At 37.8% G+C, this 27,810-nt stretch overlaps 1 protein-coding gene across 4 annotated transcripts; it reads right to left on the reverse strand.

Annotated features, from left to right (window-relative positions):
• Nucleotides 1–832: 832 nt before the first annotated feature.
• LOC127447168 (protein O-mannosyl-transferase TMTC4-like) lies at nucleotides 833–27,493 on the reverse strand. Of its 4 annotated transcripts, none has more exons than XM_051708794.1 (18): nucleotides 27,010–27,490; nucleotides 26,696–26,880; nucleotides 25,053–25,168; nucleotides 23,390–23,606; nucleotides 22,178–22,262; nucleotides 21,950–22,044; nucleotides 16,219–16,311; nucleotides 15,949–16,110; nucleotides 15,072–15,274; nucleotides 12,837–13,011; nucleotides 12,562–12,693; nucleotides 11,894–11,973; nucleotides 8,255–8,362; nucleotides 8,017–8,158; nucleotides 6,236–6,350; nucleotides 1,520–1,632; nucleotides 1,294–1,363; nucleotides 833–1,060 (listed from the first exon to the last, which is right to left on the reverse strand). In XM_051708794.1, exons 2-18 carry the CDS (start codon nucleotides 26,855–26,857, stop codon nucleotides 912–914), a joined length of 2,217 nt encoding a protein of 738 aa, XP_051564754.1. In that variant the 5' UTR covers nucleotides 26,858–26,880; nucleotides 27,010–27,490; the 3' UTR covers nucleotides 833–911. The 4 variants fall into 4 exon arrangements, 3 of the variants coding, with proteins under 3 accessions (XP_051564754.1, XP_051564755.1, XP_051564756.1); XM_051708795.1 differs by lacking the exon at nucleotides 27,010–27,490 and adding an exon at nucleotides 25,428–25,470 and having other exon boundaries at nucleotides 26,696–26,876; XR_007898350.1 differs by lacking the exons at nucleotides 833–1,060; nucleotides 6,236–6,350 and having other exon boundaries at nucleotides 27,010–27,493.
• Between the last annotated feature and the right edge of the window lie 317 nt (nucleotides 27,494–27,810).

Consider the following 27,810-nt stretch of genomic DNA (forward strand, 5'->3'; position numbering starts at 1 on the left):
GAAGCTCCAATTCTGCGCTTCACTGTTTTTTTTTTGTTGTTTTTTTTTGCCGTCATGGCCACCAGCTTCCTACATAGGGTGACCCCTCTGCCCCAGCTTCTGCACATCAGAACACAGATTCGGAAAACAACACCATTCCAACATTAACTACAGAGACTTCAGAAGAACGGAAGGGTATGATCCAGTCTTGGAGACACGTACTGTATCTGAGATACCATGAAAGGTGTGCAAACAAACATAACAAAAAAACCATTTGCCTGGTAATGTCAGATACTGATGACTCACTCATGGTAACTCAACATTTTAAAATGCAGTTTGTCGAGATGTCCAAAGTGGGGTACATTCTTGGTGGATGGCCAATGGTAATACTGGATACTTTGCTGGATAAGTGTAGCAGACTAATAAATAGAGACCCAGCTGACATAACATGGGGTCAAAGATGAAAGTTAAGATAGTGGATATGTTCCATATGTCTTGAGACTACAGTTACACGTGACAAAATCATTTGAGTCGCTCAAGAAACCACATTCTTGACCTTAAAGGGAAAGTTCAACCACACGAAACACCCCCCCCCCCCCCCCAATTTATGTTTTTTAATTATTTACTCACCCTCATGTTTTTCCAAACTCGTATGACTTACTTTCTGGCTTGGAACACAAAATGAGATATTATGAAGAATGTTGGCCTCAGCACCATTTACTATCTTGGAAAAAAAAACATTAAATTTTTGGGTGAACTACAGTATACTTTTAAAAGACCATAATGTGGCTAGAATCAAAGTGCCACAGTTCAACCATGTGATCATTGTGTATTCATAAAATACAAAGGTGAATATTAATAAGATGAATTTTAATTTAGTAATGTAGCAACCATACAAATACTTTTGTGGCATGCAGATATCAAAAACAGTGTTATCCAACAGTCCTGTGCCGCTGCTCTAGTTTGCGTTTTAGCATGTTGTAGTTTTCCTTGGTCCCTGGAGCACTGGGGTCCAGCCGAAGAGACAGTTCATAGTGCTTCTTTGCTAACTCTAGTTTTCCCCACCGGTGATAAAGAACAGCTGCAACAGCACACACACAAAAACAAAAAGACTTTGTCACTTAAATCAAGAGACTTTACAGTAAGTCAGCACTGGTCCCCTGCGAATGGAACGAGAAATCACAGCCACTTCGCTTTGTTTATTGATTCAATCGCACCAATTTATGCCGGTATCAAGTAACATTGCAGAAGTCAAACTTGAACAACTGTTTTTGTGACAATACTGAAGTGCCAGCGGGATGCTGGGAGACTAACCAAGATTGCCATGGCAACTGGCAACATTTGGGTTGATCTTCAATGCGTTAAGAAAGAAACCTTCTGACTCCTGGGAGAAAAAGGAACACTGGTTATGACGATGTTGTGGTTTGAATGTCTAGTGCAGGTAAAATGTCTTTGAAATGCATATGTTCCTTCTTTATCAAATATATTTTGACAAATATATTTTCACAGAAACAGCACTACATAAAAAATATGTATCTACCTTGTATTTTTCCTGTTTCCCCAGTACATTGGCGAGAGAGAACAAGATGGTGTGATCTTTTGGCAGTATCTTTAAGGCTTCCTTCCCAATCAGCTCAGCTTGAGCCAAGTTTCCTGAAATAAAAGGTAAAACATTAAATATAACATTTCATGTTGCTAATTCATGGTTTAAATAGGGTTAGTCATATGAACAAACTCCTAACCCTCAAATAGTACAGCATTTTGAGGCTACAGTAGATTTGCTTTTACTTTTCTAGACAATTAGACTTAATGATTTTCACCTGGCAGATGACTGAATGGATGAAAAAATGCAATAGACTTATTTCGAAGGAGGCACCTGAGCCATAACTTGAGACCAGAATATCATACAGACTTGATGGGCTATTCTGACTTGGGCCAATCAGCAACACACTAGCAAAAAACCAGAATACCCTATTAACCTCCTAGTAACCATATAGCACACAACATTTTAAAGGAATAGTTCACCCAAAAATGAAAATTCCCTTCATTTACTCACCCTTATGCCATTCCAGATGTGTATTACTTTCTTCTGCTGAACACAAAGATTTCTAGAAGAATTCCTTAGCTCTGTAGGTCTTCACAATGCAAGTGAATGGGTACCAACATTTTGAAGCTCCAAAAATCACATAAAGATGACTCCAATGGTTAACTCCATATCTTCAGAAGCAATATGGTAGGTGTGGGTGAGAAACAGATCAATATTTAAGTCCTTTTTTACTACAAATTCTCCTCCCAGCCCAGTAGGTGGTGATATGCACAAAGAATACGATTTGCCAAAAACAAAAGAAGAAGAATGTGAAAGTGGAGACTGATCGTAAAAAAGGTCTTCTTTGATCTTTTTCTCACCCACACATATCATATTGCTTATGAAGATATGGATTTAACCACTTGCATTATATGGACCTACAGAACTGAGATATTCTTCTAAAAATCTTAATTTGTGTTCAGCAGAAGAAATTCATGCACATCTAGGATAGCATGAGGGTGATTCAATTTTGAGAAAATGTCATTTTTTTGGTGAACTATCCCTTTAACAACAGCTCAGCAATGTCCTGTTCATTGAAGGAATCCACAAAAGGAGGTAGATCCTTTTCGTATTTGGCTCCTAAACTATGGAATAGTCTCCCAAACACTGTTCGAGATGCAGACACACTCACTCAGTTTAAGTCTAGACTAAAAACTCATCTATTTAGCCAGGCACACTCACAATTAGGCTGCTTTAGTTAGGTCTGCCGGAACCAGAAACAGTGATCATGATCTATAACTCTGCAAAAAAATTGAATGGCATCTATGCTAATATTATTTTATTTGTTTCCCTGTCTCAACCTCGGGACTCCTATCCTGAGGTCACCAGAACCGGCCAGATCCAGCTCCATTCCTGCTTGGTGTTGGACTCCACTGCTACGTGTTGCTGTGTGATGATGACTAATAGCAGCCAGTGCCAGCCAAACATCACTTCAGTCTATTACGATGGACTTCAGAGGATGAACTGATGCCAACTCCAACCATAAGATATGGGACACTTCATAAATCATAGCCTGAACCTTGGATTTAGGATAGACCTCAATGAAATTACCGGCCAGGTTGAACTGCGATGAACCTAACTGATCTCTGCCTACATCACCTCAGTCTAATGATGGACTACACTCTTGAAATGGAATACAATATAATTTAATTGCCAACAAAACCCTTCATCAGCCAACTAACAAGGACAATTGCATCTATGTGAACTTCTGCAGTTAATCCAGGATGGACTTCAAAGACATTAGTCATTAATTTTACAGTTCATACAAAATCTTTGTTTTAAACACTGACCCTTAACACTTAATTAGTTTAATAATTTTAAACCATGACTTGCACTTTACATAAGTAATATTGGCATTATATTCATGATGTTAGCCAGAGGGGAACTGGCCCCCACAGTGAGCCTGGTTTCTCCCAAGGTTATTTTTCTCCATTAACCAACATCTTATGGAGTTTTGTGTTCCTTGCCACAGTCGCCTTCGTCTTGCTCGCTGGGGTTATAAATACAATGATTATTTAATTATTTATTTTTAAACAATTCACAATCGTATTTGATCAAACTACACAACGATGACTCTAAGACATTATAGATATTACAGTTTTATCTTCTGTTAATGCCTGATCTTCTGTAAAGCTGCTTTGAAACGATGTGTGTTGTGAAAGGCGCTATACAAATAAAAATGACTTGACTTGACTGGCAAACATAGAACACCCTAAAATTTATTAGGGCTAACATTAGCCTCGAGTTTTGCATAGGCAAGCACCACCATTTAGAATTTTAGAACATCTAAGCCATGACCTAGCGCACATGCTCCAGACATTTATAGCAGTGGCTATCATGCGTTAGACCCAGGTTCGATTCTGGCTCATGTCGTCTCCCTCTCCATCATTACAGCTGGCCAATGCCAAAATGAAAATTGTGGAACACAGAAAATTTCCCAAATGAATGTACATTTGTGTATATGGTTCTAGACATTATGAAAGGACAACCATAGTGTTATTCTGTCATTTCTGTTGACTGTGCTGAGCGGATTGCTCTGGTGTGTCAATGTTCTCCAGAAGAGAGTTTTTCCACTCCACACATGACTGATTCTTTTAGTTTCCTAATTAGGGGGCAACACAAGGGCTACTGACTTATTGATCCAGATGTCAAAACTCCCTCTGACCACAGAGTCAGACAGATTCTCTCTCACCGTCTGGCCCTTATCAAATTCATGAGCTGCTGAGGACTTTTCTTCACAGTTGAAACCTAAACTCATGTGACTCATGTTTTATGTTTGTGCACTTTCTCAATGCTTTTCCAGTTTAATCTTATAGTGAAACAATAGTAATAGAAAACATCTCAGATTTTTTTGTGGTAATTTACTTCGAGGGGTTTTGGGATCGAGTGAGTCTGGAAAATGCAGAGGGAGTAGTTGCCAGGGTTTTGCTGGCAGGGAAAATGGACCGTGCCAAAACTCTCCAGGGAGGGCCAACCTGCCTGGGAGACGCGTCTGAATAAACGGCTTCTGTTGGGGAATCGCGCCATTCTCCACACGGCAGGGAAGAGAGGCTTTAAAACAACACACAAAGCTTTTAATACATAAATTTCAAGCATTGCTGATTCTTGCTCTTCCGGTCTAATCATGTTGGGTTCTTATGCTGGCATTTCCCAAAAAGGACATCCTCTGTTAATCCTGTAACATCTTGTCAGAACGGAAACTTTTGAGCAAAGAGCGTTTTTGTTATTAGGACAACAAGCCCAGAAATACAGTATATGGCTATAAATACATTTTACGGATGATTTGACAACTCTGTTCATTATTCAAGCTGGATATTAAACTGGATAATATATCAACTATTCACAAGCTATTCATAGTGATTTTGCTAGCATTATAAAATTCAGCAACATCGTGATTATTGCAATAATTTTAATACACTTTTTATTTTGCCATTCGTTTCCTAAAGATCATGTCATGTAAAATAGTTTCCTGATGACTTGCAAATATTAGATAATTAAGATATGTCTCTGATTTACACTTTAGTAGCACATTACCATTTGTTAAAATGTTACCATTTATTACGTTGTATTGTGTTTAAAACAATGTATATACTGGTTCTCATAATTGAAAATGAGTGAATACCATATTTCCCTGTGTTATTTTGTGGAAAACAGGTCTTGATTATTTTAACTAGATTGCTACTATGTTTAAACATTTTGAATTTACTTGACAACAATGATTGTTTGGTGGAAAAGTGTGTTCCTCTGAATGAGATATTGTTTTGAGCTTATTAAGTAATTTTAGAGCAAATAGACAAATATTGAAACATTTCAAATATTGTCAAAAGACTCAAAAATATTGAAATATACATTTTTCAGTTATATCACCCAGCCCTTGTATATTTTCCTAACTATATTATGCAATGTGCTCTTTACAATACATGCCACAAAAAGCAATCAAATATGATTAAATCTAATATTATTGTGGCACTTGAGAAAGCTAAGTTGCGAAATTATCCCTTTAGGGTCTCTGACAAGATAAGGGGGTGAGGACGGGGTGCAGGAGTTAATTGTTGTAAAGGGTGAACTAATTATGCAGCATGGCCCCATGCAGTAGCGTGCACCTGACGCTCAGCATCTGCAGAATGGAAGTTCACACCTCTCTCTCTCTCGCTCTCTCTCTCACACACACACACACACATACACACACATACATACACATTCATACACACACATACACAGTTATGAGCCACTGCTATTCTTGGGACAGCAGAAAAAAAACGAGAAGGCGCAAAGATTTGGGAGCAGGCCAAGATGATCTGTTTACCCAAGGGCAGGGTCAAGGTCACGTTTAATGAGAACACTCACTCAGTTTATGCATACATGACTGCCCCTGTCTGGACTTGGACTAACATGGATCTGTACTGCATTGCTAAACTGTGATATAGGTAAGGGTCAGCTGGTCTTTGTCACAAAATAAACAGGGTGAAAAATATTTGACTGCAGAATGCTGCAATTGATCAAAATCAAATATTCCAGGGAGTTATGTAATAAGACCACAAGTACATGACAAGATACTTAAAAATGAACCTACGTATGTGTTGTCAACTGATCTAAGGTTGTGACAACATCAACTGACCTACTGTTCTTTTTTTAATCCAATCAAACGATACGTTTTTCACCATGTCATACCAGTGTTGTCCAGCAGTATGACCATGTTGTTCCACGCCAGGCTATGGTCAGGCTTCAGCATGGTGGCGTTCTTCCAGGCATTTAGAGCATCCACGCTGCGGTTCTGGTCTGCGTACTGGATATAAAACAAATAAACTCCAGCCACAAACAATCGGCCAATTTGTGCCAAGACTAGTTTTATTCATTCCTTTATTTACAGTAAATAAAGGTATTTCAAACAAAAACCTTTCAGGCTGGAGTAAACTGTGGATATTTTTTTTTAGAGATTAAATTATTTGGAGAAAGAAGGTGAAGGGGGCCAGATATGCTGGTTCAAACCTGTGTATCCTGCATGAACAAAAAGGCTCAACATGTCTAAAGAATATGCACTAACCGCTAGGCCACGGCTCTAAAGAAACTGTAATTTAGAGTTGATTATCATTCTTGGAATACAGTCAGGAAGAATCAAATCTTTAATAAAAGTAGCATGGTATTAAACATTGTTATTGCCAATATTTAGAACAGAATTGCCAATTTCCTACCATAATTAATAATAAATTGCATCTTGAACATAATAGCCCCAGACCAAACCACCATAGATAGGGCTGGGTAAAACTATCGATTTTCTGATGCATTTGGATGATCTTGATATCGATTCTTAAATCCCAAGATCGAACTTTCACTCTATGTGGCAACCCTCTATAATGCAAGTAAATAATTTGCATGTAAAACCAAATATCACGCTATACATATAAAAATTTCCATGATTAGCCACTGGATAGTAAATATTCAGATTTCACTCCCCAGTGACTGAGTAGTATAGTGGAGAAGTTATTAGCACGGAGGTCCTTTCACTGTGTGCTGAGATTAAAAGTTTGGTTTATCTCATTCTGTGTGTACAAAGACGAGATCCACAGATCCATATGTCAATGAATAATGTCTTTAATACCCTTTCTGTTTTTTTACAGTCAGTCACTCATTAAAAGCAACAAAAAAAGAAACACTTAATTCTAATCATGGATGCGCTAAAGAAACTATGCACGTCTTCTCTTGTTATATGCGCTTACTGGCCGATGTACCTGTCTTAAAGAGACAGTACCGATTTAGTACGGGTTCTACATATCAATGTAAATACTTGTAAATAGTACAGATTATGCAAGTAAACAATAAAAATGTAACAAATATATATGCAACATAATATATGCAATTTCAAGATATTAATTTATGTAATAAACTGAATTTGAAAAAAGAGTTACAGCTAAAATGTGACCAATTTAACTAACTAATAACAAAATACAGTTTTCGAACTGTACCAAGAAGGGTTCCTTAGAAGGTTCCTTTATAATTAAGAGCATTAGCTGAGAGAGAGAACTTCTTTTATATGTTAGCAAAATGGACAGAAATTTACCCAGAAGAATCAATATTGAATCGGAATCGAAAGCTTATGAATCGGAATCGAAATGAATTGTGAAATCTGTATCAATACCCAGCCCTAACCATAGACATATTAAAAATCTATTTTGTCTATGTTTGCTTACAAATGAGAGACATATTTCTAATATATTTCCCCACAATCTAAACATGTTTTAAATGTATTGAGGCTCTTGCTGTATAAAAATTACAAAGTATTTTAGTTTTTGTGTGTAAAAAGTTGAATATTGTTAAATATTGTCAAAGCAAATTGGAAAAAATATGCTATTGAAATGTCATATACTTGTAGTTTAAATTACATCTTGTTTCACTCTTAAAAAAGCAATAAAGAGAATGTTTAATAAAATGTACAGAGAAAACCCATTGCTTACCAGGCGTCCCAAGTTGTAGTAACAGTCTGGGTATTTCTTTCTGAATTTAATCGCGTTCCAATAGCTCCGTTCAGCTGCATCAAACTTTCTCAGACTGTTCTGCACAATACCCAAATTCATCCAAGCAGCAGCAAAATCAGGCCTAACCCAATCAAGGTAGAAGCCAAGGCAGAAGTAGAATGACACATGATATTAAAGGTTTCTAAAAATTAAACAACTGCTATATTTCTTTACTCACTGTATATAAACTGCAGCTGACAGGAGCCCTTCAGCTTCCTGTAACTCATTTCTTTCCTTTAATATGTTACCAAGATTGTTCATGGCATGGACGTACTTGGGGTGTAATCTGTAACAACAAACAAACAAACAAACACAGAGTGTAGAAGAAAAATGAAAACACAAAGCTTATATTTCACATATTTCATATACAGAATCTCACATGCTTCAGATAGATTTACCACATTCTGTTTCCAAACTAAATGCTACCAGAGAGTCATGAGCTCTGTTCCAATTCAATTGAGAGATGAGTCTGTTAGGATGCTGGCATAGAAGGTAGTTGCATATGTAGACAGTAGACAGCAAGGCAGCTTATTAGATTTTTGAACAGAGCTACAGAGTCGATATAGAGCTGTTCAGCCGTGGCGTCAATTTAGGGCACGATTATGAAATTTGGCTGACCATTAATTGTCAAACAAATAATTGCGATTATGACGATTAATTGTCTGTTTTAGGGCTGTGATGATTAATTGTCTCGTTAAAGGCTTTCACGATTAATTGTCATATAAACTGTTATTTTTTTAAGGTGTGCTTAACCTTAAGAAAGGTTACACCTTAAGAAGTCATTTTTACATATTTAACTTCAAATATAAAAATCAAATAATTTTATTTTATTTTTTATCCCCTTTTCTCCCCAATTTAGAATACCCAATTCCCACAAGTAGGTCCTTGTGGTGGCGCGGTTACCTCGATCCGGGTGACGGAGGACAAGTCTCAGTTGCCTCTGCTTCTGAGACTGTCAATCCATGCATCTTATCACGTGGCTTGCTCTGCATGACACTGCGGAGACTCCCAGCATGTGCAGGCTCATGCTACTCTCCGCGATCCATGCACAACTTACCACTCACCCCACTGAGAGCGAGAACCACTAATCGCAACCACGAGGAGGTTACCCCATGTGACTCTACCCTCCCTAGCAACCGGGCCAATTTGGTTGCTTAGGAGACCTGGCTGGAGTCACTCAGCTCACCCTGGATTCGAACTCGCGACTCCAGGGGTGGTAGTCAGCGTCAATACTCACTGAGCTACCCAGGCCCCCACAAAAATCAAATAATAAAATAGGAATAAACTATGATTTCCTTTTAAGGCTTTAAAAACTTATGAATGACATGAAAAATAATGTTTTAAATATAAAAATATTTCTAAATATTTAAAATACACTATATTGCCAAAAGTATTCGCTCATCTGCCTTTAGACGCATATGAATTTAAGTGACATCCCATTCTTAATCCATAGGGTTTAATATGACATCGGCCCACCCTTTGCAGCTATAACAGCTTCAACTCTTCTGGGAAGGCTTTCCACAAGGTTTAGGAGTGTGTTTATGGGAATTTTTGACCATTCTTCCAGAAGCGCATTTGTGAGGTCAGACACTGATGTTGGACGAGAAGGCCTGGCTCACAGTCTTCGCTCTAATTCATCCCAAAGGTGCTCTATCGGGTTGAGGTCAGGACTCTGTGCAGGCCAGTCAAGTTCTTCCACACCAAACTCGCTCATCCATGTCTTTATGGACCTTGCTTTGTGCACTGGTGCGCAGTCATGTTGGAACAGGAAGGGGCCATCCCCAAACTGTTCCCACAAAGTTGGGAGCATGGAATTGTCCAAAATCTCTTGGTATGCTGAAGCATTCAGAGTTCCTTTCACTGGAACTAAGGGGCCAAGCCCAGCTCCTGAAAAACAACCGCACACCGTAATCCCCCCTCCACCAAACTTCACAGTTGGCACAATGCAGTCAGACAAGTACCGTTCTCCTGGCAACCGCCAAACCCAGACTCGTCCATCAGATTGCCAGATGGAGAAGCGTGATTCGTCACTCCAGAGAACGCGTCTCCACTGCTCTAGAGTCCAGTGGCGGCGTGCTTTACACCACTGCATCCGACGCTTTGCATTGCACTTGGTGACGTATGGCTTGGATGCAGCTGCTCGGCCATGGAAACCCATTCCATGAAGCTCTCTACGCACTGTTCTTGAGCTAATCTGAAGGCCACATGAACTTTGGAGGTCTGTAGTGATTGACTCTGCAGAAAGTTGCCGACCTCTGCGCACTATGCGCCTCAGCATCTGCTGACCCCGCTCTGTCATTTTACGTGGCCTACCACTTCGTGGCTGAGCTGCTGTCATTCCCAGTCGCTTCCACTTTGTTATAATACCACTGACAGTTGACTGTGGAATATTTAGTAGCGAGGAAATTTCACGACTGGACTTGTTGCACAGGTGGCATCCTATCACAGTACCACGCTGGAATTCACTGAGCTCCTGAGAGCGGCCCATTCTTTCACAAATGTTTGTAGAAGCAGTCTGCATGCCTAGGTGCTTCATTTTATACACCTGTGGCCATGGAAGTGATTGGAACACCTGAATTCAATTATTTGGATGGGTGAGCGAATACTTTTGGCAATATAGTGTATGTATCTCATTTTGGTCAACTTTAGTTTTGGTCAATTTTACATTTGCACTTGTTTTTTGAACTCATATTTTTTTAAATAAAAAATAAAATATAATTTTTATAAATATTTTGTTATATTTATATTCTATTTTTATTATATTATGCAATAGTAAAAAATGTCTTTCCTAATTTCTTCACGTTCACACATATTTTAATGCTCTGATTAAACCCCACAAGCCCTTATTTGTCATGAGATTTTGTTTCATAATTTTATCTCTCCACAGAAATAGAGTAAGCATGTGTCTCCTCCTCTTTTTCACTGCGTGTCATTAACACAGCATGTATGAACCAGGAACATTTGCCACTACACGATCGTTTAAAGTGAAACCGGAGCACTTTTCATTCACTATCAAAGTTTATACTTGTTCGTGTATATTTTCGCGGGAGTTTGGCACGAGCCTCTTCTGACTGCGCATGCATCAGAGCGCTTCACGCGCTCTTCAGGACAGGAGCTTGTTGACCTCCGCGGTGCAGCTCAGTAACATGACTGAATGACACACAAACACACCATTCATGGCATTTACACAGTATATTCGCTTACAATCCCTGATTTGGGCATTAAAATGTGATTGGAATTTGAATGCCCAATAATCGCGGTGGTCTCAAATAACCACGGTTAGACCAAATAACCGCGATCAGATGGTTATTTAATAATCGCGACAGGCCTACATCAATTTGTCGGCGAACCCGGAAGGCTAATTCGCCATTGGTTCCCTCTGGATTTTCCTATGGGTTTTTATAATGGGGTTTTTCAACTTATAAGTAAAAAAAAAAAAAAAAAAAAAAATACGTGAATTTTAAAAACGTATTGAATTGCATACTTTAAAAAAATAAAAAGAACACACTTCAGCTTCAAAATTCACATTTGAGGTATGAAAGTGTGTAATTTATATTGTAGAACAAAACGTCGTCAGGTAATGTTTACAACAGATCTTATTTTTCTCATAAGTTGAAAAACCCCATTATAAAACCCCATTGGAAAATTCAGAGGGAACCCATGGCGAATTCTCTTCCAGGTTTTTGGACTACAACCTGAACAGCTCTATTATGCACCTGATGTCACTGATTATAACACTGCACTATTTAAAGTGCTGAAAGCCAGAATATTTTAGTGTTTTTGGCCAGACAGAATCTGTGGGACTCATGGTTTTTACCTTACTGCCTCCCTGTAGTATTTGACTGCAGCACTCTGGTTGCCTCTGTCAGCAAGGTTCTTGCCAACATTATAATGCACCTGTGCAACAAAGGAGAAAGTTAGTTAATCAAGCTAATGAAGTAATTTCTTACTGGTGTGCTAAAAAATGTGGAACCATTTTTTTTTTATTACTATTATTCATTTGCTTTTCTCAAATTCTCTTATTGTGATTAAAGTCACCTAACTAATTACAAGGTCTGCATGGAAATCTCCACAGCCCGTCATTCTACAATGTTCTACACATCCCCCACCCCTTACATATTTGTGTGTTGAACATTTTTGCTTATTTATTCTAAATGAAATATTTGAAATAAAATACCTTAATCCATTCTGCAGATTTTCCCACACAGTCAGCACAGAATGTATGCAAACTCCACATGGGCCTACTATTTTGTCATTTAGCTTATGCTTTACTCCAAAGTGACTTACAGAATACACTTCTTACAGGTTCAGTCCATCTGTTTTTTTTTTTTGTTGTTTTTTTTAATTAAACAACTCAAAATGACAGCTATTTATTTATGGAGGCATTTTGTGTGTTAAGCTGAAGTTACCACAATGGATTTCAACAATGGAGTATAGGTGAATTACAGTTAGTGATAATGCTTTCCACAGCGTGTGTAGTCTCACCTTGGCGTTGAGAGGGCAGACAGACAGGGCGCTGGTGAAGAGACTCTCTTCAGATCTCCACTGTTGACTGCGCTGTGCAGAGCGAGCCACATTCACACACAGCAGCATCAACATAGCCGCTCTCAGCAGCCTCTGTGGTCAGCCCACACACACACACACACACACACACACACACACACAAGACATGAACACAAACTCAACAGAACATTAGTTACAGTGAATTATGGTCTGATGGTGAATATTAGTGGGAAACTTGTGTAAAACAGGATGCCTACCTTGTGTTTCCTCCAATGGCAGCTACAGTAGCCCACAGCATAGGCCAGAATGAGGCAGTAGCCCACAGAGGACAGGTACAGCACCCGTTCGGCTATCACAAACCCCACCCTGAAGAACAGATTACTGGCTGGCAAGAATGGAATTATAAGCAGTACAAGGCCAAATGTCAGAGTCCTAAAAACATAAGAAAATAATATAAAATGCAGAGCCTGAAATTTCATTCATTTCTAAAAATGGGCAGGATTTCTCCCTTAAGAAGCCTTAAATGTGGATTCTTTATTTTTGGGGATGAGGGAGGAATAGTAGCAATGACAAAAGATATCCAAAGTTTTAAAACTATTTCATCTAAATGTGTATCTAACGCAGAGCTACCTTTCACAAATCTTACCTCTATGTAAACACGCTTCATAAATGAAATTGTAGGAAATATGAACACAAACTTAAATAGATAAAAAAAATCCTGATATAATATTGTGAGAAAAGTGAGAAAAGAAACCATGATATATATCAATAATACATAGTCATATTAGCACAGCCTTAACGAGGTGAATTAAAAAAGTGCTGTCAATTTAACATGATGATTTAGTAAAATTAATAATTAAAAACAAAATAATTGTATTAAATTATGTTCCCTGATCTAGGTCATTTAGGGGATTTTCTCCACAAATACAGATATATTCGACTACTTTTAATTTAATGAATTATCTGTTTTATGTAATTGATTTTGTTAAATTGTTTTAATCGATTTGTTAATCGTAGTAAACATTATTAAAAGTGTAAAATTAACACCATGTCTACACCGGGTGTGTCTGTTGATGCGAAGCACCATGACGCAACGGATTGAGTCTTTCTACACTGGAAGCATCAAAGTGAACATTCTAAAAAATTTGCAAAAAGCACGGACCAATCAGATGTAAGCTTGAGTAGATTTCAGCAAAAGTTAAATGGCAAAATAACCAGTATCCTACTTTATTTTCAATGGAAATCCACTGGTATGAACATATACTTATTATCTAATTATTCTTGTAACACTGTGGTTAAAACTGCTATTAAATGTGGTTTGAAACAAAAGATTATTTAAATTAGAAGACCAGAGATGTGGTTTGAAACAAAAGATAATTTAAATTAGTAGACCAAAGACCAGAAACATCACAAGCTGGCTTTAACGGGATAGTTCACCCAAAAATGAAAATTCTCTCATCATTTACCCACCCTGATGGCAAACCAGATGTGTATAACACTTTCTTCTGCGGAATACAAACAAAGATTTTTAGAAGAATATTTCAGCTCTGTAGGTCCTCACAATGCAAGTGAATGGGTACCAAAATTTTGAAAGTCCAAAAAGCACATAAAGGCAGCGTAAAAGTAATCCATAAGACTACAGTGGTTAAATCCTTATCTTCAGAAGCGATATGATATGAGTGTAAGAAACTCATCAAAATTTAAGTCCTATTACGATCAATTCCCACTTTTACTTTCACATTCTTCTTCTTTTGTTTTTGGCAATTTGCATTCTTCATGCATATTGCCACGTACTAGGCAGAGAGAAGAATTTATGGTAAAACAGGATTTATATATATAAATGTATTTAACAACTGGAGTCTTATGGATTACTTTTACGCTGCCTTTATGTGCTTTTTGGAGCTTCAAAATTCAGGTACCCATTCAATAGCATTGTGAGAACCAACAGATATTCTTCTAAAAAGGTTAATTTGTGTTCAGCAGAAAAAATAAAGTAATGCATTCTTCTGAATTTTCATTTTTGGGTGAACTATACCTTTAATTTGGCAGTCAGAAGTTATTTAAATATGTAACAAACAAAATTCATGGCAGAAAGATTAACACATATGATATTTGGAAAGTAAAATCATTTTATTCAGACCGACGGGATAATAAAGTGGCTGGAGTAGCTCTGCAGCACGTCAGCAACAGAACGAGGCATCCGTTTATTGTCTGCACTACGGGTAGACAGCTGCATTGATTATAATGGGATCTATTTGCTTTTGACGCGCAGCTTGCGTCCAGTGTAGACAGGGTTAGAGAAAACATGGCAATAAATGCTCAGGTAAAAAAATAATAATAATTTGTTTTACTTTTAATACCCTTCAGGATGAAGACAATGTGACACAATTACAGAACTGGCAGGTGGTTTGTAATAGTCACTTTTAAATCATCATCCTTTTTCCATATGTCTACACAAAGCACCTCTTGCTTTGATACTGTGCTGCTCTCACCTTCTTTTATTGCTGTCCTGCGAGCACAGAGCTTGGCTTACCAAGCCTATCAGACAGCACCACAGTACAAGAGGCCAGATGATCCTCCAATCACTCGCTGATTTAATCAGAGGCACACAGCCCATTGACCAATCAAAACACAACCACCAGGGACACAGCAGCAACCAGGCATTCAAGGAGTAGTAGTAATTATAGTTCATGATCTGCCAATCAAAGAGAGAAATGGCAGAGAAGAGGAACAATCTGTCATTTAAGGAGTGTGTGGAAAATGTTGCTCAGTTCATATAGGTTAGAAAAGACTGCTCAAAAAATTATGCCCAAATATACAACATGCCAAAACAATTCCAAATCTACAAAGCAGCTGTAAAATAACTGAAAATATTTCATTTAAAATGACAGTCAGATTACTTCCAGAGCTTAAACGAGTGGTTCACCCAAAAATGAACCATTTTTTATTTAAATTATTCCAAACCCATCTGGCTTTCTTTGAGAGTTGTGGCAGAGGGGAAGAATATTTTCAGGGAATAAAGGCTTACATTTTGGTCTTTTACTCACACAAAGTTATCATATGGCTTCAGAAGACTTGGAATATAGTGCACAAGTAGTATATATTACATTACATTTATAGTACTTACATTGTGCTTTTTTATTTGTTTTTTTTTTTTGTTTTTTTTTTTTAGCTTGACATGTCCTGTCCTCATTTACTTTCATTGTGTGGAAAAGAGAACAAAGTCAATCACACAGATTTGGAACAACTTGAGGGTGAGTAAATGATGACAAATTTGGGGTGATTAAAAATATAAAGTTACATTTAACAGGAAATGCAAAAAGTGCACAAAAGTGCAACTCAAAAACCCAAACTGAGAGGCCTGCTTACCCTCAGGAGGACATTCTCAGCAAAGGATGCTGGGTTATCCACCTCTGTAAAGGATGGAGGCCCAGTTCCCATGATCCTCCATCTTGCACATAAAAGAAAAGACCCAACAAGAAAGAGAATAGCCAACCTCACAAGCAAACCGTTCCTCACCAACTCACCAATCTGGGTGGACAAGAGCAGCTATAATCAGTCTAAAGATTATTTGGGTCAAAAGAGTGACACCTATGGAAGGGGCAAAAGCAATACCCTGTGAATAAGAACGGCACTTACATCAGATGACTTTCTCCTGGACAGCAGCCGTTGAGCAAGCTCATAGATGTTCAGATTACAGACAAAGAGAATATCATAAGCAGCATTCACTCCCTGTGAACAAGGAAGAAATTAATTGGAATCTTTAATGGATGATCCAGGGACAAGGTTCTGCGCTCAGGGGCAATTATATTGTAAAACCCATTCAGAGTGGAGAGTACCTTAACACTTGTGCTCATATCAGCTCTATAAAAGTATAAATGCATTATTTCTTCTGTTCTGAAGCAGCATTTAAAGGTGAAGTGTGTGACTTTCTGTGCAGAAGCAACTATTAGTAAGATGTTCATTGACTGCCCAAAGAGAGTATGTGCGTTCCAGTCCTCCTGGGAAGTTTGTACTTATGAGGTCTGAAATCGTGAATACGATGTGATGTGCGTTTCAGATTTGAGTCGGAAAGAACGGACCTGTTTTGCGATTTCATTTTCTTTACAATAATAATAATAATTATTATTATTATTGTGTAATAATAATAAAGGTGTGTAATTAATGTTTTATCCACCTATTTTATCATTCTTGTGCGGACACATACAGTATAATGATAAGAAATGTAGTTTTGTTGCAAATGCTGGCCATGCATTAACTAGCTAAATGAGTCTAATTTTAATTTTGTAATTTTAATTCTAATGCATACAAACTAAAGCGCACAGTCAAAATCCACAAGTAAAACTGAATTATTACCAATAACAATTTGCTTCCACCGTGACTTTTAAATCAACACGCCCCCAACTCGGAAACTCGTGGCTCAAAGAAAATCCTGAATTTCCCACACCTAATTACGACTTGATGGTGACGTTCATGTTCATTAAACTCATAAATATGATCATTCAGACATGACTTGAACGCACCATGTAACATTGTGGCTTGGTGGCGCTTTCAAACCATTGCTCTGTTTGAGCAGCCCAACATGTCAACTTCTGGCTCAACCAATGGAGTGAGTTTACAGTGGGACTACATTTCTGTCCAAATAATGGAAGACTGGGGGAATGTTTGGGAAATCTGTTTGATAAATCATTATTTAAAAAATAAAAAAATAAAAATAGCTCTTTGACCGAACTTGATTCAATCATGGACAGTGGTTCCACATGTTTGAAATGAGGTTTCTTAACTTGAAATTACTATGTAATCTCAACACCAACAATCTGACAAACTAGTTGAATTGGGTAAACCCAACAAAATTAGATGTGTCAGTGTAACTCAAATAAATAGCTGTTATTTATGTACTAATTAGTGAAAGTGAATCTTAGCATGTTAAACAAATGCTGGTTGGAAGCACTACAGTGTAGTTTAGTAACTAAGCAATGGTTAGCACAGCATTTGCTCAACGAAGCGAGCAATCAATTTAATGTGCAACATCTACCTGTCCTCATCTTTAGCTCAAGCTCTACTCTTCACAATAATGGTAACCCTCAAAACTCATACATAACAGAAACTCTTCTAAATTTAAAAATAAAAACATTAAACCGATATATCGGATTTACCGATTAATTGGGCCGATAGTTGTGTTTTTTAACTATTGGCTATCGGAAAAATGCAACAGCGATAGTCTCTAATAGTTTTTTTTTTATATTAATTCCTCCATGGCCGGTGCTGGAGGGTTCTATAGAATAACAGTACCCTCTAGAGGTTAAATAAAAAACAATCACTGACTCAGCATGGAGTTGGTGTCACGTGAATAGGCTGTGCAGAAACAGATGCTTTAAAAAATGGATTTAAAATACTGACTTAGAAAAGCCAAGGTATGTATACAATACACATTATTATTATTGTCATGTTACAATAAATCAATAATTTAAGAAAATCAAAGGTGGTTTAATAATTAATTTGTTTATAACTAATCACTGCACTGGAGAACTGCATTGCCGACAAGGTGAAGAGAGGATAACATTAGAGCTAACATTAGCTGTTTGAATGGTTAGAACAATATTGCAAAGTCAAGAATGGAAACTGCTTACCTTTCCTCTTAATTTGCTGTTTTGAATTAAGAAAGTCACTCATGAATTTGTGAAGATTCGTTGAGTTTTTTTCCAGGGTTGAGGGGCGTCCAATTTGTTCCAGTCATGTTATAAACATAAGCGCTCCAAAGAGGTTTTGTTGCGAAGCAGATTTGTAAGTTAATTATCTGTAGTAAATCATAATTTCAGAGTTTTTGCTTTTGCTCAACCATTCGCTTGCGTTAGAAGAACAAGCATGAGCACAGTACATTGTGTGAATGCGACACGCACAGGATAATTTTATAGTTTTTTTGCCTATAAAGTTTCCTAAACTTTTCTGACAAAATAAACTTCTGTCCAGGCTTCTTAATTTTATGAAGTATTATGTACAAAAGAAATGTCAGAGCATGGTAAAATATATACATTTGAAATACACATTTGATAGTCATGAGAGGGCACATTGTTATTTAATATAATGTGTTCATGTAAGGGCACAAGGATATACAGTTGAAGTCAGAAGTTTACATACACCTTAGCCAAATGCATTTAAACTCTGTTTTTCACAATTCCTGACATTTAATTGTGGAAAACATTCCCTGTATTAGGTCAGTTAGGATCACTACTTTGTTTTAAAATGTGAAATGTCAGAACAATTGTAGAGAGAATGAATTATTTCAGCTTTTATTTCTTTCATCACATTCCCAGTGGGTCTGAAGTTTACATACACTTTGTTAGTATTTGGTATCATTGCCTTTAAATTGTTTAACTTGGGTCAAACAGTTGGGTAGCCTTCCACAAGCTTCTCACAATAAATTGCTTGAATTTTTACCCATTCCTCCAGATAGAACTGGTATAACTTAGTCAGGTTTGTAGGCCTCCTTGCTTGCACACGCTTTTCAGATTGAGGTCAGGGTTTTGTGATGGCCACTCCAATACCTTGACTTTGTTGTCCTTAAGCCATTTTGCCACAACTTTGGAAGTATGCTTGGGGTCAATGTCCATTTGGAAGACCCATTTTAACTTCCTGGCTGATATCTTGAGATGTTGCTTCCTTATATCCACATAATTTTCCTTCCTCATGATGCCATCTATTTTGTGAAGTGCACCAGTCCCTCCTGTAGCAAAACACCCCCACAACATGATGCTGACACTGCCATGCTTCACGGTTGGGATGGTGTTCTTCGGCTTGCAAGCCTCACCCTTTTTCCTCCAAAATATAACGATGGTCATTATGGCCAAACAGTTACATTTTTGTTTCATCAGACCAGAGGACATTTCTCCAAAAGTACGATCTTTGTCCCCATGTGCACTTGCAAACTGTAGTCTTGCTTTTTTATGGCGGTTTTGGAGCAGTGGCTTCTTCCTTGCTGAGTAGCCTTTCAGGTTATGTCAATATAGGACTTGTTTTACTGTGGATATAGATACTTGTCTACCTGTTTCCTCCAGCATCTTCACAAGGTCCTTTGCTGTTGTTCTGGGATTGATTTGCACTTTTCGCACCAAACTACGTTCATCTCTAGGAGACAGAATGCGTCTCCTTCCTGAGCGGTATGATGGCTGCGTGGTCCCATGATGTTTATACTTGCGTATTATTGTTTGTCCAGATGAACGTGGTACCTTTAAGTGTTTGAAAATTGCTCCCAAGGATGAACAAGACTTGTGGAGGTCCACAGTTTTTTTTTCTGAGGTCTTGGCTGATTTCTTTTGATTTTTCTATGATGTCAAGCAAAGAGGCACTGAGTTTGAAGGTAGGCCTTAAAATACATCCACAGGTACACCTCCAATTCAGTACACCTTCTATCAGAAGCTTATTGGCTAATTGTCTAAAGGCTTGTCATCATTTCCTGTAATTTTGCAAGCTGCTTAAAGGCACAGTTAACTTAGTGTATATAAACTTCCGACCTACTGGAATTGTGATATAGTCAATTAAAAGTGAAACAATCTGTCTGTAAACAATTGTTGGAAAAATTACTTGTGTCATGCACAAAGTAGATGTCCTAAATTAGCGAACTATAGTTCTATCTAATATTAAATCTGTGGAGTGGTTAAAAAACTAGTTTTAATAACTTCAACCTAAGTGTATGTAAACTTCTGACTTCAACTGTACAATACATACAATGCTGTTCTAAAATTTCATTTAAAAATACAAGACTTCAGTTGATTTTATTTCTACCCCTTTTTCTCTCTCCTTTCTTGTACATCATTCATAGATTTCATATGACAATAAAAACGTGTGTGTGTGTGTGTGTGTGTGTGTGTGTGTGTGTGTATATATATATATATATATACACACACTACTGGTCAAAACTTTTGAAACACTTGACTGAAATGTTTCTCATGATCTTAAAAATCTTTTGATCTGAAGGTGTATGCTTAAATGTTTGAAATTTGTTTTGTAGACAAAAATATAATTGTGCCACCATATTCATTTATTTCATTATAAAATTAAAATTAAATAAAAAAAAAAACGTTTTTGAAATTGATGGCTTGGACCAAATAATAAACAAAAACAGCCAATAAGTGCCCATCATAGATCCCAGGGTGATGCCTCAAGAAGTTGGTTGAGAAAATGTCAAGAGTACATGTCTGCAAATTCTAGGTAAAGTGTGACTACTTTGAAGATGCTAAAATATAACACAGTTTTGATTTATTTTGGATTTTGTTTAGTCACAACATAATTCCCATAGTTTCATTTATGTTATTCCATAGTTTTGATGACTTTACTAATATTCTAAAATGTGAAGAAGAAAAAAAATATAATAAAGGATGAGTGTTTCAAAACTTTTGACCAGTAGTGTGTGTATTATATATATATATATATATATATAAATATATATATATATATATATTAGTCAGCAGTGATGAAGCATACAGTTGCTTTTTGGCTTTGTAAGGCAGTGTTTTTTGTTACTGCTAAACAACAAACTCATTTGACCTGTAATATTTTCATTAATTTTAGTGAAAGTTTTTGAAGAAAGGCTTTGAAGAAAGTACCATTGTGGAAGAAATTTATTCAAGTATCGCCATTGAAAGTGATACTAAAGTTCAACTACAACCTCAACTAACAAATATCCCCATTCCCTGCTGAAAAGACCAGCATTGCTGGTCACCAGCTTATTTTGTGCTTTGGGTGCTGGTCCCCCAGCATGGGATGCTGGTGTGCTCGTGTCCCCACCAGGCTTTTCAACTAGCTTAACCAGCTTCATCAGAAAGACCATGCTGAAAAGCATGGCTATGCAGGTCAACCAGCTAGACCAGCACTAACCAGCATAAACCAGCATGGGAATTGCATGCTGGTTAAGCTGGTGTTTTCAGCAGGGTTTATATTCATCTTGCACAAAAACACATAAAATAACACTTACTTTTAACATTTACTCTCTCTATCAAGTCCCATGCAAAGCATGTTGGGAAATGGAAATCCCCTGCCCAGTTCCATCAATGCTACATTAACACCACAAAAGGTTTTAATGTAGCCCAAACTTAAATGGATTAAGTCAACTTTCTTTTTTTACAAATGTAAATGGATAGAACACAATGAAATCAAGTTGTCACAAAATGTTCCAGAATTTTGTTGCTTTAGTTCTAGTAAATTGAAGAAGCAGCATAAATCCTTTTTGAGTTTATGCAATTAAGATCGGTGCCTCTAGTGGTGCAGAAATTACACTCTTTCCCTTTAAAAACTACATGTTCAAATTCTAAAACATTCCATATCTGTTAAGATCTGTTTGTTAAAGCACAAATGTAAATGCATTTTCACTCACCAAAACTGTGATGCCTTGCTCCTTGCAGAGCATAGCTACAGCACACAGAAGAATGCTGCCAATTATGCACAACACAGATAACGTTTTATCACCACCTACAGAGAAATGAAGTAGTAACCAACTACAGTAATTCATCCATTCAGTGAGATGCAGTATCTGCAAATTACCTTTCACACAGTGCCATAATAAAAATGTATTTGAACATTGTGTTTAAGTTTATTAACTAACCTTGAAACGATTTGCAGTAAACCAGAAAAGACAGCTGAAAAAATAGGGCACACAATAAATCTGCTCTGCCAACAATGCCAGCCACCTACAAGAAAGAGATCCAACAAAGGAGATTATTTACAAGATCAACTCCAACTAAATACTTAAGACACTGGAGGACACTGTCTCACTGTCCACAAAACACCTGCATCAATTCATTATCAAGCAGGTCACGGTCATGAAATCCACCCTAGAAGCATTTATTTTAAGGACCCAATGAAATCCTTTGACGAGTGCTGTTTTCTGCTGTGTTGACGTGTTTCCTATTCATACACAACGTCTGGGCAGGACATACTGTATTGAAGGGCTCATCCACCCATCCCTGCCCCTTTTTTTTATATAGCCAAAAGGGTTTAGCTAAATCACAGCCATTAACCATGATTTGCAACTTACTGGTCAGTTGCAGGGGGAGAGACATTCTCATTTTGGAGAGGATTAGATTGGACAAAATTCTGTGCAGTACAGCATGAGTCATCAACATTGTTGGTCCGTTTTCGCAGAAAGGAAAGACTGTAAATCACAAATGTGTATACTGTATGTGCTAAAAGTTAATTTTATCACTGGACTGAAAGTCCAAAATAAAAAAAGCCTTTTTTTGTTTGACAAATTTTGATTTCATGGGTGTCTTTAATAACAGCTACACATTTTTCACCTAAACAAATTAAATCCTGCTTGTACATTTAAGGCAAAAAAGCCATCCTTTCGTGTGTGAAATTGCCTGTATTTCTGGCAGTGACAAATTAGCGGCAGAAGCAGGAGACAGCACTCATTATAGAGCTGCAGTCAGCCTGGGCTGGAGTCCTGGGGCCACCTTCTTTGATACATCCCGTAGGCCAAAGTCAGTGGTCTCTCTGAACCTCACCCCCTCCAGGTCCAGGGCTGGTCTTTGTGAACCTGATTAAAGCACTGATACCGGAGTATCGGCAGCCTCTACTGTGCTCGGATGCCTCCGCGGCAGGCCAGAGTACGCGTTCTGTAGCTGTTAATAGCCACGCCTGACTGTAGAGCCCACCTATGTGATGCACACCAACTGCGTGAAGCTTTCTTTTCCACAGGCCTTGTAATTTATATTTCATGCAACATCAGTGAACATCGTGAAACAGGGCCTTGTAGTTGGATATTGTTTACCGGGCAGAGACAGCCTGCTTAATCACGTCTTCCTACACTACTTACGCTTTCTGTGTGAACTGGGTGTGCAGCAAAGAAGAGTGCAGCCAGGAAGGAAGCTTTCGGAGAGAGATTGAGTTTCACCCCTCTTCCACATTGAGCTGGGCCGCCAAATAACATTGCAAACACATCAATCATTAACACAGAAATAAGACAGTGGAGGGCAATATTGAGCATATGGAAGCCAACTGGATACAATCCACCAGCCAAGAGGTAGTTTATCCTGAAAAACATGACAAATCAGAATCATCAAAATTTACTTTGACTTGTAAATGTTTACGTATGTGAAGTTTGAGCAGTGATTGCTAGGGAGGGGCACATGTACCCTAGAACTTGGAAGTGACAGCAAAGGCTGATCATCAACACAATAATTGTGTGACTTCAGAACATTTTACACTGATTGAAATCCAGGTTATTGCGTTATTTCTGGTGGTACCTTGCATTCTGACAGACAGAAATTTGCATCACTACTGTACATTTTCAGTCTTGAGCAGTATTAAGCACTCTGGAGAAATTCAAGGGTATTTTCCCCCTTTCCTCCCAATTTGGAATGCCCAATTCCCACTACTTAGTAGGTCTTCATGGTGGCGCGGTTACTCACCTCAATCCGGGTGATGGAGGACAAGTCTCAGTTGCTTCCGCTTCTGAGACTGTCAATCCGCACATCTTTTCACGTGGCTCGCTGTGCATGACACCGCAGAGACTCCCAGCATGTGTAGGCTCATGCTACTCTCCACGATCCACGCACAACTTACCACGTGCCCCATTGAGAGCGAGAACCACTAATCATGACCACGAGGAGGTTACCCCATGTGACTCTATCCTCCCTAGCAACCTGGCCAATTTGGCTGCTTAGGAGACCTGGCTGGAGTCACTCAGCACACCCTGGATTCGAACTCGCGACTCCAGGGGTGGCAGTCAGCGTCAATACTCACTGAGCTACCCAGGCCCCAAAGGATGTTCTTAAAAGTTTATAACTATAAAAGTTTAAACTATTTATAACTTGACACACTTCTTAAAAAGGTGGTACCTATGGCACAACACTGAGAAATCAGCAAGATACAATGCAATGGCCAAAGATGTCCGTCTGATACATCTGTACATACTTGAGTACTTGAATAATGTATCGGTCAACAAAAATTCTCATCCCTGGTGATCGGAAAGTTTTGTTCCTTTCTAAATACAACAGCAGAGATTGTGCAATTTAAATAATAATAATAAAAAAACAGCAGGGATTCCATGTCACAATAAAAAGACTTTAACAGACATGGCAGCATTATAGAGTTACAATATTTATGGTTGAGTTTAGATAACGGCCATTACTGATGTAAAACGATGTCATTCTCATTAGAGGCTTGTAGGACATGAATTATACCCCCTATAAAGATTCCTCACAGTAGCAGTCAAATGCCAAAGACAATGCTGAAATGAGTTTGAAAAAAGCAATATATGCATCCAATTTTGATGTCAATTATTGCGGCATTGTGTGGAAGAACTTGGGGGACCTCTTTTGATTTCCCACTGAGAATAAAATTACAAGTCCAGCCATCTAATATATGCAAAGAGGTCTGAAAATATTCACAATAAGGAGGCTGGACTATTGCCTTGTGTTAATCATCAGTCACACAGCAGTATTTGAAGGACGCTTTTGTCTTTGTAAAGAACATACCTGAAAGTCAGGACGGTCAGTGGCCGGTAGGATTTGTGACTGGAGTTGCTACTTAAGTTACTTCCCCAAAAGTCATTTTTCCAAATGTTACTCAGAGGAGTATCGGGATTCAAATCCTACAATGCAAAAAGTCAAATGGATTTGACAAAAAAACTTTAAAAATAATATTAACAACAGTACACATTTATTATTATATTCAAAAGACTTTGCTATATATCGCACACGAGTCATATGGATTACTATTATAAAATGTTTATTAAGCAATAAGGCATGATTATAAGGCATGATATTGTGAATATAGTCATGGCTGAAATGCGTTGTTAGGCACGATGCTAAGCAGAGTGCCTGCAAGCATAGAATTTCATACATAGATACCTTATTAGCAGTTGTTCCTATGGACCGCAATATGTTGGCCTGTCTGCAATATTGGAAAGGTCAAGAGCCATCTGTCAACACTTGAAAGTAAATTGACAGAAACGGTCTTCAACAGTCTGGAGTCTTTTCAAGCCAACTTTCAGATTATCTGATTTTCCATAAACATTGGGCAATATTTTAGATGATATAAAAATTTCTTCACTTCTAAAACAGTTTTTCCACCCGCAGCAAACTGCAAATAAAATCCTCTACAAATGAATACATCATGGCAAACATACTGAAAATTAGAACCCAGTCAGTCAATGATGAACTGTTTCCACACAAAAGCAGATTATGCAGCAGTCTGAGGCTTCTTCTCCATTCACTTGCATACAAACAGCTCTCCTTGTTAACCGTTCCAAGATGGCGCCACGATTGACGTATCCGAACCAGATGAATGAGGCATCTACGTATGTATATCTATGTCTGCAACCCCTTCAGCTATGACTATATTCACAATATGGCACCAAAATGGTCACCACATAATAAAAATATTGGGGACACAAATGTTCATTAAAATGTGCCATTTAATGCCATTAAATGCCATCCTTCTGGCAGAAAATGTAGTCCCTGGTAGTAAATAGTAAACAAAACATTGCTTGGCAACAAGAATAACTGTCAGCTATGGGTACTGTGGAGTGATACAAATAAAAGTTCCCTAAAGAGGTCAGAGCTGTGCTTTATCATGAATAAAGCATGGCTGTTGACCTATCAGCATCCAGGACCGGAACTATCCATTTTATATGGTGCTTTTGCATCTTTTTTGAAGTTTGAAGGCTCCAGTCCCCATTCATTGTAATTGCATGGAAAAGAACGACCAGTACATTATTCTACATTTTTTCTTTCCTGTTCTACAAATGAAAAAAAATAATCCGAGTTTAGAACAACATGAAAGATGGTCAATTAATTTTCATTTTTGCGTGAACTAATCTATAATAGAAAATAAATCTGTTGAGGAATTGTAAAGACACACTGTACAGTACACTGCAATCTGCAATATCTTTTTTCCACAAATCCAAATCTTATCCAGATACATCATCACATTCTATCATACTGTAATCTCAACGTTGCTCCCTCACCCCATAATCATCATTAATCTATATGCACTGTCAAAGTAGAGGCATGCTTTCTTTCACTGTTAAAACCACAGCTGACCATTACAACAGTGCTTGCGTTTAATAACAAAACAATCAAATAAACATATAACTTTAAGATAATGAGGACAATACCTTGTTATTGATGATGGCTTCTGAATCATCAAAGACAAAGTCCCCATCATAGCTGTTTATGAAACAGATCAGGGCAACAAAGGCAGTGACCAGCCGGGAATGTAAGGGTCCCAGTTTTGGCAGGGGGATGTGGTGATCCCAGTAAGGCTCAGAAAGCACCATGTTTCATCTGGATTCTGTACATTCTGACCCACCACAGATTTGCAGAATGAAGAGGACAAGGGGAACATTAAAATCGCACACCAACACCCTTATAATGATCTATCAGAAAGCACTAAAATTTGAATAAAAGGGTGCATAGACTGGAAACATACCTATACAATACAGAGATCTGTTAGAAAGGATTACAGTTACATTCTACTATGCTGCATGTTTGCATACACAGATGCATGCTTACACTGCATAGTAGCAACCGGCTGTCAGGGCTAGCAAAGGATACGGAACCGGAATCAACCATTCACACTCGAATGTTTCTACTCAGAAATCCTGCTCGCGTGCAAGTGACCAAGTTAAAACCTGCAAAAAAAAAAAAAAAAAAAAAAAAAAGAAGGAAAAAAAACGCTCGTGCAGTGCACTGACGTCAGCTACTTTCTGCCCACTGACGATGACGTTTTGCAATGTGTAGAAGAAGAGAACTAGATATTTTAAATAATCGACGTCAGATAAAGACGATGCTAAACATCAAAAATGAGAAAATAGAGGTTTAATACATGGCTAAATGGTGTTTGGTCCCTGTTTCAGCCATTCTCTCTTGTACTTCCTGCCAGCGCGCGGAGATGAGAAGACGATGTGGTGTCACGTGACCTGAGACAGCAGAGTGGATAACAAAGTGAGGTCTGAGTTCAAAGATCAAAATATGGTTGGGTGGTGTTGATTTTCAACTGAAACGCAATTTTGGCATTGAACATAGCCCAGTTAAATTAGCACATTTTCATAGATAAGCCCTGTTATCTTGGCTAGTTATATGTATAAACATAATTTTTCTCCCCATCGATGCCTAATTTGGAACAATAGAGATATCAAATACAAGAAGAAATATTTGTTTATAAAAAATAAAAATGATAATAAATAATTAAAAAAAAAGTTGTTTGAAAATAGTTTAATCCTGGTAACAC

This window comes from Myxocyprinus asiaticus, chromosome 10 (genome assembly GCF_019703515.2).
Source record: "Myxocyprinus asiaticus isolate MX2 ecotype Aquarium Trade chromosome 10, UBuf_Myxa_2, whole genome shotgun sequence".
Lineage (NCBI taxonomy): Eukaryota > Metazoa > Chordata > Actinopteri > Cypriniformes > Catostomidae > Myxocyprinus > Myxocyprinus asiaticus.

What these genes read in the sequence shown, in the direction of transcription:
- LOC127447168 (XM_051708794.1), bottom strand. Translation starts at nt 26,857, where the DNA reads ATGGTGCTTTCTGAGCCTTACTGGGATCACCACATCCCCCTGCCAAAA. An exon ending in CTGAGAATGTCCTCCTGAGG is followed by an intron (nt 15,275 to 15,948) that starts GTAAGCAGGCCT and finishes TTTGATTGGCAG; the next exon opens with ATCATGAACTATAATTACTA. An exon ending in GCCATTGGAGGAAACACAAG is followed by an intron (nt 12,694 to 12,836) that starts GTAGGCATCCTG and finishes GGCTGACCACAG; the next exon opens with AGGCTGCTGAGAGCGGCTAT.